Genomic DNA, 13911 nt, shown 5'->3' with positions numbered 1-13911 from the left:
CCTCAGCAAGTCAAACACTGCTGTCCCCGCTCAGGAGGCCATGGTAGGAACACGCAATGTACCAGATCTATTGTTACTTTACTGTCGCGTTTACTACTATCTACAAATGCATAACAATTGCTGTCAGACGTTTTTTTTTATAAGCTGATGGAACAGTGCAGTCATTCATCTGGTATTTCATTTCAAAGAAATTGTTGAAACAGCAACAATAGTCACAACAACACATTCCTCCCTGTAAAACGTCTGCGGTTTTTCAGCACTCAAAGCACGGAAAAGAGGAATCAGGAAAGTTGGCCCTTGGTCTGTGCGATCTCATTACCTCACAAATGATGTTAGTACAACATAATATGATGTCATATCACTCTTAGATATCCCTGGAATGTTGAAGAGTCGACTGGAGTGCATTTCCCTCAAGAAACCCCTTAAACCGATTTGTTGAGCTTGGCTCTTTCAGCACACTGTATGACTGTGAGATGCCTGCTGGTTTCAATCAGGACTTTCCAAAAATAAAGAAACAGAAATTCCTGACTGTCCTGCAATTAATCTCGCATGAGTTACTGTCCTGTGTACGTTCTTTGGTTAGCAGCTTCGTCACAAAGATCCACAAAATTTAATAAGGGGGGGAATTTGGAAATCATTGTGAAGCTTTGGGTTTTCCACTATAATCTTGCTAAATAATGCTGGTTTGTATGTTTTCGATTATAATTTTAGGCCATACACAATCCAGTGCAGGCTTGAATACAGAAAAAATGTTGGTTTGTTGGAAACACAGTCCTCGTTACTGTAAATTTGATTTGTTGGGTTGAAAGAGAGAGAGCTTTGATAGATTGATCTAGAATGAATGACCAAACTTCTTGGAGTCATTCACTTTGTGTACCACCACAAAAGCAACTTCATGTTTTCGAGAATGTGAAAAGTGACGAACGACAACACAGACTGGCTACGCTACATGTAGCAGCTCTTAATAATCACCTGTCAGCAGATGTATGGCACTTTAAGAAAAATGCTCATTACATAATATTACAAGCCTATTTAAAAAAAATTAACAATCAGCAGGATGTTACGTTCAAAATTATGTAGTTTCCTTACATGTGGCAAGCGGCCAAAGTTATGTGGGGGCCATCTGCCTTGTAATGCTGACATGCTCAGAGTATGCTGTTTATATTTGTGTTTATATTCTCTTTAAACAGTGACTGACTAGCTAATAGGCCTTCAGTTGTGTGATTAGTGATAGGTGGGAGGTCAACTGTATCAGTGGGGCTCTAGCTCGCATCTGGCTGCCAGACTGCAGTTGAGTACCTGTGGATGTGGGAACTGAGCATACAGCTCAGTTCTGACTCTTCAATTCTACACAGCGGGACCTGACACAACTTCCCCTAGTTAGTACATTTATTTTAGTAGCACGACAAGCATGCAGTCTTGTTAGGATGGTACTATGTACGGTAGGTTTAGATTTTTAGGATGGACCTGGTGATATGAATAGCAGCTGCTGATTGTCAGAATACAGCTTATGTCTTTGTGCTGGATTATTTTCTCTCAGGTCCACAGCTGTCTATGGGAAAGCAAGAGGCCTTTGAGACCTTCATAAGGGACCATGAGGACCATCTGACTATTGAGGACAACAAGGAACTACTCAAACAGAGGTTAGTGACCAATAACACAAGTTCAGAATCAGAATCAGAATCAGAACCGTTTATTGCCATGGTATGTTGAACATACAAGGAATTTGACATGACGGGAAGGTGCTTAACATTTAACAATCAACAACAACAACAAAAATCAGTGCAAGTAGAAACAAAATAATATTAATATTGGGATATAAAATAAAGTAAGATATAAAATAAAGTGAAACAGAATAAGGATGAAATATAAAATAAAGTGAAATATAAAATAAAATATAAAATAAAATAAAGTGCACAAACGAACCGATAACAGGACTGTAAACAACGAACAGATAACAGATAACAGAACTATAAAGTTCTAAAGTTTTGATACATTCCCTTCCTTATGTTGCCCTAAATTATGAGTAATGTGAGCAGTGGTACTTTATTTTTAGCTCATTCAATGCTATTTTCATATGCATACTGTACATGCATCAACACAACATACTGTACATGCATCAACACAGCGTACTGTACGTGATTCAACACGGTGTACTGTACATGATTCAACACGACGTACTGTACGTGATTCAACACGGCGTACTGTACGTGATTCAACGCGGCGTACTGTACGTGATTCAACGCGGCGTACTGTACGTGATTCAACGCGGCGTACTGTACGTGATTCAACGCGGCGTACTGTACGTGATTTCAACGCGGCGTACTGTACGTGATTCAACACGGCGTACTGTACGTGATTCAACACGGCGTACTGTACGTGATTCAACGCGGCGTACTGTACGTGATTTCAACGCGGCGTACTGTACGTGATTCAACGCGACGTACTGTACGTGATTTCAACGCGGCGTACTGTACGTGATTCAACACGGCGTACTGTACGTGATTCAACACGGCGTACTGTACGTGATTCAACGCGGCGTACTGTACGTGATTCAACGCGACGTACTGTACGTGATTCAACGCGGCGTACTGTACGTGATTTCAACGCGGCGTACTGTACGTGATTCAACGCGGCGTACTGTACGTGATTCAACGCGGCGTACTGTACGTGATTCAACGCGGCGTACTGTACGTGATTCACTGTACGTGATTCAACACGGCGTACTGTACGTGATTCAACGCGGCGTACTGTACGTGATTCAATGCGACGTACTGTACGTGATTCAACGCGGCGTACTGTACGTGATTCAACGCGGCGTACTGTACGTGATTCAACACGACGTACTGTACGTGCGTCGTCGCAACATACTGTACGTGATTCAACGCGGCGTACTGTACGTGCGTCGTCGCAACATACTGTACGTGATTCAACACGGCGTACTGTACGTGATTCAACGCGACGTACTGTACGTGATTCAACGCGGCGTACTGTACGTGATTCAACGCGACGTACTGTACGTGATTCAACGCGGCGTACTGTACGTGATTCAACGCGACGTACTGTACGTGATTCAACGCGACGTACTGTACGTGATTCAACGCGGTGTACTGTACGTGATTCAACGCGACGTACTGTACGTGATTCAACACGACGTACTGTACGTGCGTCGTCGCAACATACTGTACGTGCGTCAACACAGCATACTTTGGCACATGGCACATGCAGAGGTGTATTTTAAAAATGTGTTGATTTTGTCTGGAATCAGAGACAAACCTTTGACGACCTCAATCTAGTGGGGTTTTAAGTGTCATGAGATATAAGAGAGATATAAGAGATATAATATGTTATGTGCAATACTTTATTACCAATACTCCTGAATTCTTTATTGCCTGCAAATTGAAAATAAATCATTTTGCATTGGGTATGCTTATAGTTTCTTTACCACATTGAATTCATCAAATGACTTTTTTGCTACCTTTGGCAATTAACACCTGCATTCTTTTGAACAGGTCAGCTGAGGCCAGAAGATTTGGGGAGAAACTAAATGAGGCCAGAAACCGAATAAGTAGGTCGTCTCAACAGATGTCGCCCTCCGGAAATCACATTACATTTATGACTTGTGAAAACATTAAACTCTACATTTCATCATTATCATTGTCCAAATGGCAAACTATGAGGCTATGGTGCAAGTCCTAAAGAACGCTAATCATTTCTGTGGAACGCAAAAGACAGCAGCCTACCTACCTGGCTTAATGAACAGATCTCTGTCGGGGTTCTGTTTCGCCGGAGCAGAGAAGTGTTGCTCAGCACATTCCTGAACTTTTCCAGGACCTGGGTTCTGATTTCCACCCACCTACTGTAGTCTTCCAACCTGTGCTCTTTACTCGCCTGGCTCAGGCTGTTTTATGACGACTTGGTAAGCACACCCCTGGGTTCTTCTCAGCAATGTCTTTGACAGGCAGCTTTACCATGCCACAATGAGACCTGGTTTAAACCCCAGCTTCTGTCAATGCTGAGTGATTATGGAGTTTAAGTTTCCGTTGTGAAACATGCATACATGTATGTACTACTGTGTGTCAACACTTTGACACCATGGATAGTCCCATCAGCAAGGACAGAAAGTAATAGAATATTTTACTCAAGTAACAATACTGTGTTGTTGTACACACCTGGCTAAGTCGGTCGCCCGCAGGGACCACGTGAGTCGCCCGCAAGTCATGTTCTAAAAATAGCACTAGTATGAAGGCAAATCACTGTCAAAATCCAAGAGCGCAAATAAGAGATAAGAGATGTAGAGGTCCCGCGCGTGCAAATTAAACAGCAGCGCGAGTATATTACTTTGACAAGTGCTTTCACATGACTCCGCGCAGAATATCTCTGCTCGCGCGAGCAAAATTGCAGCCTGCGGGGAGAAAACCATGCTTTGAGCGCGAGGGGCGTCCCCTAGCGCGCGACTACTATCACTGCTCTTCTGTGAGCGAAACCTTCACCTGCTCGCTCGCGAGTAGTTTTTCTTTTTGACACTAAGTGGGCGGACCCAGACACCATTGTATAACTACATTTAATTGGTTACAATCCTCGTTTTTCGATTGGCCGGATATCACTTGAATATCAATCTTACATAACTGATCATTTGTATAACCATGGTACAGAGTTTATGATTTGTTAAAAAATGTTACAAAGGTAGTGGTTTGTACAAACGAGACATGATGTGAAGATATGACAGTTCATGATTTCCTAAACATTTTTAGAAGTGATAATTTGTAAAAAAAATATAACTAGTGTGATTTTGAACAAAATACACAATCATTGTTAATAATTATTGTGAGGAATAGTTAACATTGACATGTGATCAGACAGTCTCTTCACATATATTATTATTAAAAGATGATCTGTGCAACTTTGTTATACAGGAATTTGTATCAAACAAGTAGCCCTTCATACTACTCAGTACCCTTGAAGTAGCTCTCCGTTTCAAAAAGGTTGGTGACCCCTGGTTTAATGTCAACCAACAAAAGCTAAAGGGGACAGGAATGGGAGAGAGACCATAGTAACGCAGCAGCCGCTTGGAGTGTGGCAGAAGCTTAAAAGCATTCAAGAAAAGTTTCTAGAGTGGAGTGTCCAGTAAAAAAGGAAACTCAGTCAGTGGGAGAATTAGAGCAAAAACAAGAGAGCGATGGATAGTGCTTAAGTGCTTAAGGAAGAGAAGGGACTAAGGGCAGACACTGTTGTCAGGTTACCGCTCTTTGACAGGATGATATTTGTAAAATACTGGTGCAGTGCTCGCTTAATACGTGCCTGTTTGGAACGGGCTGATTGCTACTTGCAGCCTTAAGCGTCAATAGTTTGTGTACTTACTCTCACTGCCAGAGGGGGGAGAAAAAAGTTCTGCACTGTAGGTTTAAAGCCCCTTAAGGCAAATTTGTGATATTGGGCTACATAAATACATATATTGTAAAAAAAATACTTTATTAAGAATTACTGAGTGCACAAATAATATGCTGTTAAAGTATCAAGAGTAAATGCAATTCGTTACTTCCACCCCTAATGTATGTGTCCGTTTATTGTTTTGTTGATTCTTAAGTAAGTTAAGAAAATGTCTCATCATAGTTGGACATGAAGTCACAGTACAAATAACTTTATTCAGTAATGTATCATAAAGTTACACAGGGCTACTTAAAGACAACTCCTGTCGCCACTGGTTTCAATACGTTTAAATTATGTCTCTGTACTTTGGTTGAATTTTCCAGTAAAGTCAAAGCAGTTAAAAATGTGCCGTTAGGGCTCAATCTGGTTTGCATTTACTATTGCAAGCTACATTTATGACTTTCCCTGGACTGTGTGTGTGTTTGTGGCCCATTTCACATGCCATTGAAATGGATAGGTTTGCCTCACACCAGTGCCTGGCATCATTGCGGCCTCAGATCACGCTTGGTGGTTTGGTAGCATTCTGCTGTTCCCTCATTCATGCCAGCATACACTTATCATCCTGGGAATTTCAATTGTTTTTGGTCATTCAGTCTGTGAGGTGCTGACACAGCCGTATATCAGACATGTCATACATCACGCTAAGACATCATGTTGCATATTAACTCTTCAAATGTGTTCTGCAGACATCATCGCTGTGTGGGTGTAGTATTTAGAAATTGGATTTACTGAATGAATGTGTGTTTTTAGGATAGGATTTAACATTTGAATCCTTCAAATTATTCACATTTGGAAAGATACCCCAAAAACATCTTGACACTGACAGATATTATTACATTGTTAGGTGCATGGGCTGCATTCTTCCTAGATGAGAGTCAGTGTTTATAGTGGAAGGTGGTTGCCACTTCTGGATGGAAAGTAGTACCATAATGTTTAGCTCAGTGTGCTTCCTTGCCATCTTGGAAGCCCTTCTTGGAAATTTTACACCTGCGTCTCATGGTTAATGCAGAACATGGAAACATTCAGCATAATATAGACAAAAGCTTTGTGCGGCGTTCTTCTGATGGATGTACCTAGCATGAGGGTCAGTAGCAGGGGAGAAGGAGAGAGGCGGTAGCCCATGGATACATCAGTGTCTAAACATTACCCTGGTTTACAGTATTGTTCTTGGCCACAGCAAATTACTCTGGAATCCGATCACACTTGGAGGAGCATATACGTTCCAAGCCCTTAGGTCCAAAAAGTGCAACGATCTACATTTATTCAGAGGGATCAGCCATGCACAACTTCTACTTCATGAAAGGTGTAGGGCAGCTGGAAATGAGCAGACATCTTTGGATTTCTCTGCCAGATGTGTGTGTGTGTGTGTGTGTGTGGGGGGGGGGGGGGGGGGGGGGGGGGGTTATGCAGTACAGTCCAAGATGAAGCATCTGCTAACTGCTTAGGGAATCCCACTTTCATGCTCTGCTAACCTTTGCTGAAGTGACCTAAAGACTTTTCTAATAGATTTCAAGGAAGGTCTATTGGAGCTTCAAACATATGTCATTGCCAAGAAGATTGTTCCACCGAAGCACTTGAGAAGGAATATAGCAGAACGAATGTAACTTTCTGCATTGCATGTGGTCTTTAACCACCAGCGGCCACTGGGTTTTACCTGACTATTTGCAGTGCTAATGATCAGCTGCTCGTCAAAGTGGTTTATGCAATCATTCTGTTTTAGTACAAACAACCTTTTTATGTTTCCTTTTGTATCTGCAACTCTTGTGGTGGTAGTTTATTAGTCAAATTATATTTGTGCACTAAAATATCCTAATTCCAAACTCATAGGAAATCGATGACTGAGGAATTGCCTCCACGTGGCTCTCAACATGGCGACGACTGGTTGCTAACTGCACGAACAGTGAAAATGACAGCAATTACCTTGTGCATTCATTCTTTGTACAGACTTGAATCGACGCCCACCCAGATATTGAGAAGCTGGATAGTGTGTATGATCTTTGGATCTTGAGCACGCTGTGGTAGTGTGCGGCATAACACATTTAACCTCCAGGCCACAAAAATCACCAAATATTTATTGAGGCTTGTAGCTCGACACCGGTCCTTAAAGACGACGGCACGTCTCCTGACTGTGTGGGAGGAAACCCTGCATGGTTTGGAAGAGGTTGTGGTGTTGAGCCAGTCTTGTCCTGGAAGGGGGATAGGAGCACTCAAGTGTAATGACGTATTGCAGTGAGCACACTACATACTGCTATTACTTGACACGTATGCAAATTGATCTTTTATATAATTTTTCTTGTCATTGAAGGTCAGAAATACTGTTTAAATCTTTGAGCTCCGACAGGATGTTCTGTGAAAATAATCTGTAATGTTTGACTCTTCAGTTACAATATTTTAATAGTATGGCCAACAGGAGTTTATTCTCACACTATAGTTAAGATTGCCTGAGTAGAATATTATATACCTGCATTGTTATCACATCTAATTGTGTCATGAACCTGACAAATATAGATGTGATTGCTTGGCCAAGGCTTTTCAAAAAAGCTTCAGTTCATGCCAAGACTTATTTAAGCCACATGGTCAGAGCCAGGCCCATGTGCTCTTTTATGTTGCTTTTCAACATATCTGCTCTGACTAAAAATGTTATTTTTTATGCGTTCTTCTTACGAATGTCCAGCAACACAAACAATCACTTAATTTTGCACATGCCCCTGCAGTGCAGAACTTGTTTCGACAACAAAACTACTTGGAAAAGGTCATGGTTTTTTTCACACATCCCGACCTCCCCCATCCATGGACTCTTTATACTATGTTTCATGACTTCCATAGCAGCCGCCCTGTACGTCCTGGCTCTCGATGATGTATGTGGGTTATATATACGAATTACAGTGCATTACTTTTTGTAGGTAACAAACAGCAGCGAAGTATAGCCTCCTTGACCGCCGTGTGTGTGGGGCCAAACTAAAAGTTGTTGATAGATTGAACTTTTGCTGATGAAGTGCGGCCAGAGAGTACCCACATTCAATCAGTAGTTCAATCAGTAGTCCTGTGACATGGTGAGCTGTGTTACAAAGAATTTATTCCTGCCTGAAACATGTGAACACGCCTCCCGGCCGCAGTAGTGTTCGCTGGTGTGTTATAGAACAGTGAATGAGAACAGTCTCCTTCACCCTGTCAGCATGGCATACTCGTGGCATGAATATTTCTTAATCCTTCTATGTACTGTATATTGTGAAAGAAGGGGCCTGTGCATCTGTTAGTTATGGGCCATGTTTGAGAAAGTAGTGTCTGTCAGGAGACTGGGGCATCTGACCACAACGTAAAAGCCACAGGGCGTCTCAGCTCATTCCCTGCTACTTTAACTGCAGACTTTGTGTGAAAACACATGGCTTTGTGAGGGGTTCCCAAACCCTGGTTCATGCTCCAGAAGGAAAAGCGGTGTCATCGTGGGCACAACATGTCCCTGCGCGTCATTTGTAACATTTCACATCATCCATTCACATCTCCGGTCTGCTGAAACCCCCCAGTAGTGCGGTCTACTGTCAAGAGGTTTTGAAAGATGAGCCGGTCTGTGTGCTGCATGGGCAGATTGCAAACCATTTTAAAAACACAAAATCAGTGAAATGCTGAGAGTTGATGTAAAACTCAACCTGAAGTGTGGAATAACTCCATTGTTACGCTTTACTCATCCCAAGAGACTGCGCTTTACTCAAGGTCACTTCAGCAGGACAGATGTTAGTCTTAAATGCTCTGTGTCTTCATCTTCCCTTTGTCAAAGCAAGAACTCTCATCCAACTGTTTTATGGCACTATGAGAGGTGTTGCATGAAAAGGTAGCCTTTTTTTTTGCCAAACGATACTTCATCTGGATTTCTCGTTTTCGGAGCTTGGACCTCGAGTTTTTAGATTGGCGACAGGATCGTGTTTCAGACAGAGCTACGGCACCGCACCGTCTATGTGTGTATATATTAGACCTGAGGGGTTGTAATGGAAACTCACCACATGCCGAACTGCCATTCAATGTCTCTTTTATCTTTTAGTCTGCCACATATAGCTATCCTGGGCATTCACTTAACTCGCTATCTGACACACTATCAAGGGGGAATTATTTTTTGTCTGATAGTAAATGTATCCCTGATTTAGTGTGGATAGAAATGGCTTCAAATATGACCTATACAATAATCTCCCATCCATTTACTTTACGGTTGTCCTTTGCCACTGAAGCGTCGCCTCACAAATTCAATATCGTCAATGGGGCAATTAGCTACGTCTATTAGAGGGAAGAGACACAGCAAAAACAGAACAGCAGACACAAATGACTTAGCCATATGTTGACCTGGTATCACTGCCTCCCTCGTGTTGCTTTCTGACTCACCGGAGTCACAAGAGTTCACTCTTGACTGTGGAAGTGTGTTACTCAAACAACTCAACGACAAGTTCATCAATGCAAGAAGTGTGAGTTAATAATGTGTTTGTTTAAAGACAACTCAGACAGCGGACATGTTTGCCATAACATCACCTTTGTGGACAAAGATCACAACTAAGGCTGCGAGCTGCTCCATCACTGTATTGTGTTCTGTGGCTCTAAAGCAGTGGTTCTAAAGTGGTCTGGCTGCCACGATCATCCCTTAACCCAGTGGTCCCCAAACTACGGCCCGCGGGCCGGAAACGGCCCGCCTCCACATTTGGTCCGGCCCCCTGAACAATACCAGAGACGCATTATGTTTTTTTTTCAGTCTGCACAATTAATCGAATTTTAATCTCGATCACGATTTTGGCTGCCACGATTAAATGAGCATGATCGTCTGCGATATTGACGTTTAAAATATGTGCTCTGCTACATATCAAATCAAATGCTTCCTGAATCAGCCAACCACCAGGGGGCGAACGAGATGAGAGCTGTCATGCGCGCACCCTGTAGAAGTAGAAGAGTAGAAGAAGTAGAAGAGCCGAGAGACGAGAGCTTGAAGGACGAGTACTTGTGCTTAATTTATTTACACGCCGGCATGTCATGTCTGTCACTACATGGTCGCGCGTTTTCAATTCCCCTGCTCTCTGTATCGCGCACGGCGGTGTTCCGCCCCGATCCGCGCGCACGATGCAACAGTCGCTCACCTGCGAGTAGCACGCACGTAGCGCACCCCCCCCCCCCCCCCCCCATAATCGTGCGGCCCTAGGTCAAACGATATGTTCAGTGATGTGGCCCTCACAGGAAAAAGTTTGGGGACCCCTGCCTTAATGACAAGCCGCAACCCAAACCGAGGAAAATGTTCAACTTCTTAAATATATTTAATGAAAAGATGGTGCAGTTTGAACCTGAGCTGAAAATGTCCTCTGCAGTCACAGTGTAAGGAGCTCTCTTGTGCAGAGAAATTGTTCCTGTAAGTCCCCGTCCCACACGTTTCATGTAAACGAGTAAAACTGCTTTGTTTGTTATGTCTGTAGATTCATCCATTTGTAATGCAAAATGACCACTTGCCTTAATTCGAGCTGTGGTCTGTTGTTTGATGTCATCCGACATGTCTTCAATTCGCCTACTTATAGTGTCATTTGACAGAGGGATACTTTTCAGTTTATCCCCTGCAATTTTTGCCCTCAATATAAGAAAATCCATATCTCATGTAGTCGGTGTCATACTTGCGTTTCCCCAATGCTCAATTAGCATATGAAAACAAACTTTGCGGGTGTTGTTCTATGCTGGGAAATGGCGGGAGTCTATTAGCATTACAAGACATTAAAGCCAAATACTGTTAAGGAGTGTGAATAGATGGTACTCCGCTGCATTTTTTTTTTTTCTTCAAGCAAAGGCCCACTGAAAACAGGTCCGCGACCCAACCCACCAGTTGAGAATCACTGCTCTAGAGGGAGCTTTCAAAAGATTGTCGGATCCAGTGTGTTTGGAGCTTAACCCATGCGAGACACTAAAAGTATCTCTTGTCAGTTCGCTGCCTTTATGGAAGTACAATACTAAATCCTCCTGACATGTATGTGTCTTGATCACAATTCTTTAGAAAACAAATCTAAGGGATCTGTATCAAGATTTGTTTGTTTTCAAAGTGGTAACTATTGGCAGTTATAGATGGTTATCAGATTTTTTAGACTCCCAATTATCAGTAACGCCATTGGCCTCATATTGATCAGGTTGGAGGAACTTTATTGGGCAAGACGACCTATGCAATCTATACAAAAAAAGTTAATAATGTAAAGAAACCAGAGAGCCAGGCCACATTCGCCAACTCTTTTCCAATGACAGTAGCTAGCAGCACGAGCTCCAAAAGCCGCTACATCTAGCGAGAACGTCGACAACACTGAGAACCTGTCCCAAGTCCCTGTCCCTGTCAAGCAAGCAGCTTTTGGATGAATCATTATTTTTTTTTGGTCAGATCATTTGATTTATTGATTGCCGTTGGGATGTAATGACAATTTCAACAGATAAAACAAATTAAATGTTCTAGAAGAAGATTACCAACCCTACCTTTAACAATTAGAAATATCAGTTGACAGAACACATTTTTACTGCTTGTACATCTTCAGTCAAATATAACATGCTGATGAACAGGAACAAAGTGGATGGTTGTTCTTTGGTGGAACTCACCTTCCCAAGTCTTAAGTCGCAACATTAAACCAGCGTGAAAAGAAGGGCTGTTATATTTACAGGTCAGAATGCTTCATGGTATTGTTGCAGTCAGTGCCATCAGAGGACAATCGTCTGTTGTAAACTCAAAGAGTTGTCACACAGCCCTTTCAGCACATTGAAGTTAATTTACCACGTTCAAACAATTCCCCATTTACACATAAATCACCATTGCCCATACAGTCTCTTATTATAACACTCTTAATGGCACCTATTGCGCTGAGCTTTTGCATATTCAGTAGCTTAGTGATATGGGATCTGTATGAGATCACTGAGTTCTGAACTATGGTTTGGTCAGGAACACTCATTTTTTGCAATTAATCATTTAATCATGTCCTCTGATGTATGTCTATTCAGAACAACACTTCGTTACAAAAATAAGATTTATTTTTAAACAGGTGCTTATTGGTAGTTGTAAATTGTGTTTTAATATGGAAACTCTACATGACAGGCAAAGATAGTTATAATATAATGTAGAGAACAAAGTTGAGGAGTCTGATTGGTTAGTTTTGAGTGTTCTACTGTAATAGAAGATGAATGTCTTTTAAATATGTACTAATGTAAAAAAAGAGTTTTTTAAATGCAGAAATGGTGGAAAGTGTTTGCAAAAATCAAAGTTGTTTTTCCTCCACTCTCTCTTTCTCAGATGAACTGAAGAAGCAGTTAGCGTTGCAGAGGGGGCAGAGTGCAGCTCTTGGTAAGATCAAATCAACAATGGATATTCCCACAGCAAAAAATGTAACCATGTGTCTGTAGAAGAGCAGCATAATATCCCACTCCATCTACCCACACCGACAGATAAACAATGCATGGTCGCTTGAAGCAATTAAACGTATCGTAATGCAAAAAATCTCCACACATCTCCACACTCTTACAGATCTCTTTTAGACAAGTTTGTCACAAATAACAGCTCTGTTTATCATCTTTTTTATATTCAGCTCCCTTCAGAGTGTGGCTGTAAACACTGCCAATGCATCGTGGGTGCTCCTGCACTGTGTGCAGCGGTGCCCACTTCAAAGCCTTTGCAGTAGTCCTCGCTGACTGAAAGCTTAGTGACCAAAGACTGGGCGTCACAGCTCTAAGACTCCCTCATTTTGCTCTTTTCTGACCATTTTGATCAGTGACATAAATGCTTTGATGAGGAAATCTGCTTGCAAAGCACACAAACATCTCCCTTACAGTTCAGGCTTTTCTTGTTATTTCCAGTCCCGCATCAGAGAACACTTGGCCTGTTATCCAGGGCCAAGTACTTAAAGCATCATCTTTGAAGGAAACGCACGCTTACTAGCTTCTCGACTACCACAGAAGAAGAAAACATTATGACTGTATTTTTTATTTGATCTACAGTATGTCCACATTTCTGTCTGCCTTTAAAACATTTGCCGTTGTCTTGTGTCTGTCCAATTCTTCCATAGGTGTAACGGAGAATCGCCCAAAGGTCGAGGAGGAGGTCGCCCCGATTGAAGAAAACCTGTGCAAACACATCGAGCAAGAGAAAAAGGCGTGAGTGTAGTGAAAGGGCATTTCAATGTATTACATACCAAACGTTATATAGTTTCTCCCAAGAAACTACTCAGCATGATTAGACACAGCAGATGCTGTGTAACTTGGACACGAGATGAATCTAGTGCTGCTAATACCCCCCATCAGTTACAAGAGCACCATTGACCGTCTAAAAGCGCTGAGGACCGAGATTGAGCACCTGCAGCTGTTGTTGGAGAGGGCGAAGGTCAAGCTCCAGAGAGACTTCCAGAAGTGGTGGAGCCAGGAGGCTTCTAGCATGCAGGTGACTGACCTTACTTTTCCCCACCTATCTATGTGACAACACCACATAAAGCTTCTGTAAGCATG

General features: G+C 42.2%; 1 protein-coding gene across 1 annotated transcript in view; it reads left to right on the top strand.

Moving 5' to 3' along the window:
• kif6 (kinesin family member 6) overlaps positions 1-13911 on the top strand; it is a gene marked incomplete at both ends in the record, with an annotated part of 71140 nt that overhangs the window by 43635 nt on the left and 13594 nt on the right. Inside the window, 5 exons of the mRNA XM_079174746.1 lie at positions 1541-1643; positions 3513-3568; positions 12707-12757; positions 13476-13563; positions 13711-13846. Coding sequence (XP_079030872.1) covers positions 1541-1643; positions 3513-3568; positions 12707-12757; positions 13476-13563; positions 13711-13846 — 434 coding nt within the window. The remainder of the gene's footprint in view (positions 1-1540; positions 1644-3512; positions 3569-12706; positions 12758-13475; positions 13564-13710; positions 13847-13911) is intronic.

Source organism: Pholis gunnellus (assembly GCF_910591455.1).
Source record: "Pholis gunnellus genome assembly, chromosome: 15".
Taxonomy (NCBI): Eukaryota; Metazoa; Chordata; class Actinopteri; order Perciformes; family Pholidae; genus Pholis; species Pholis gunnellus.
This window is presented reverse-complemented; position numbering and strand designations above follow the sequence as displayed.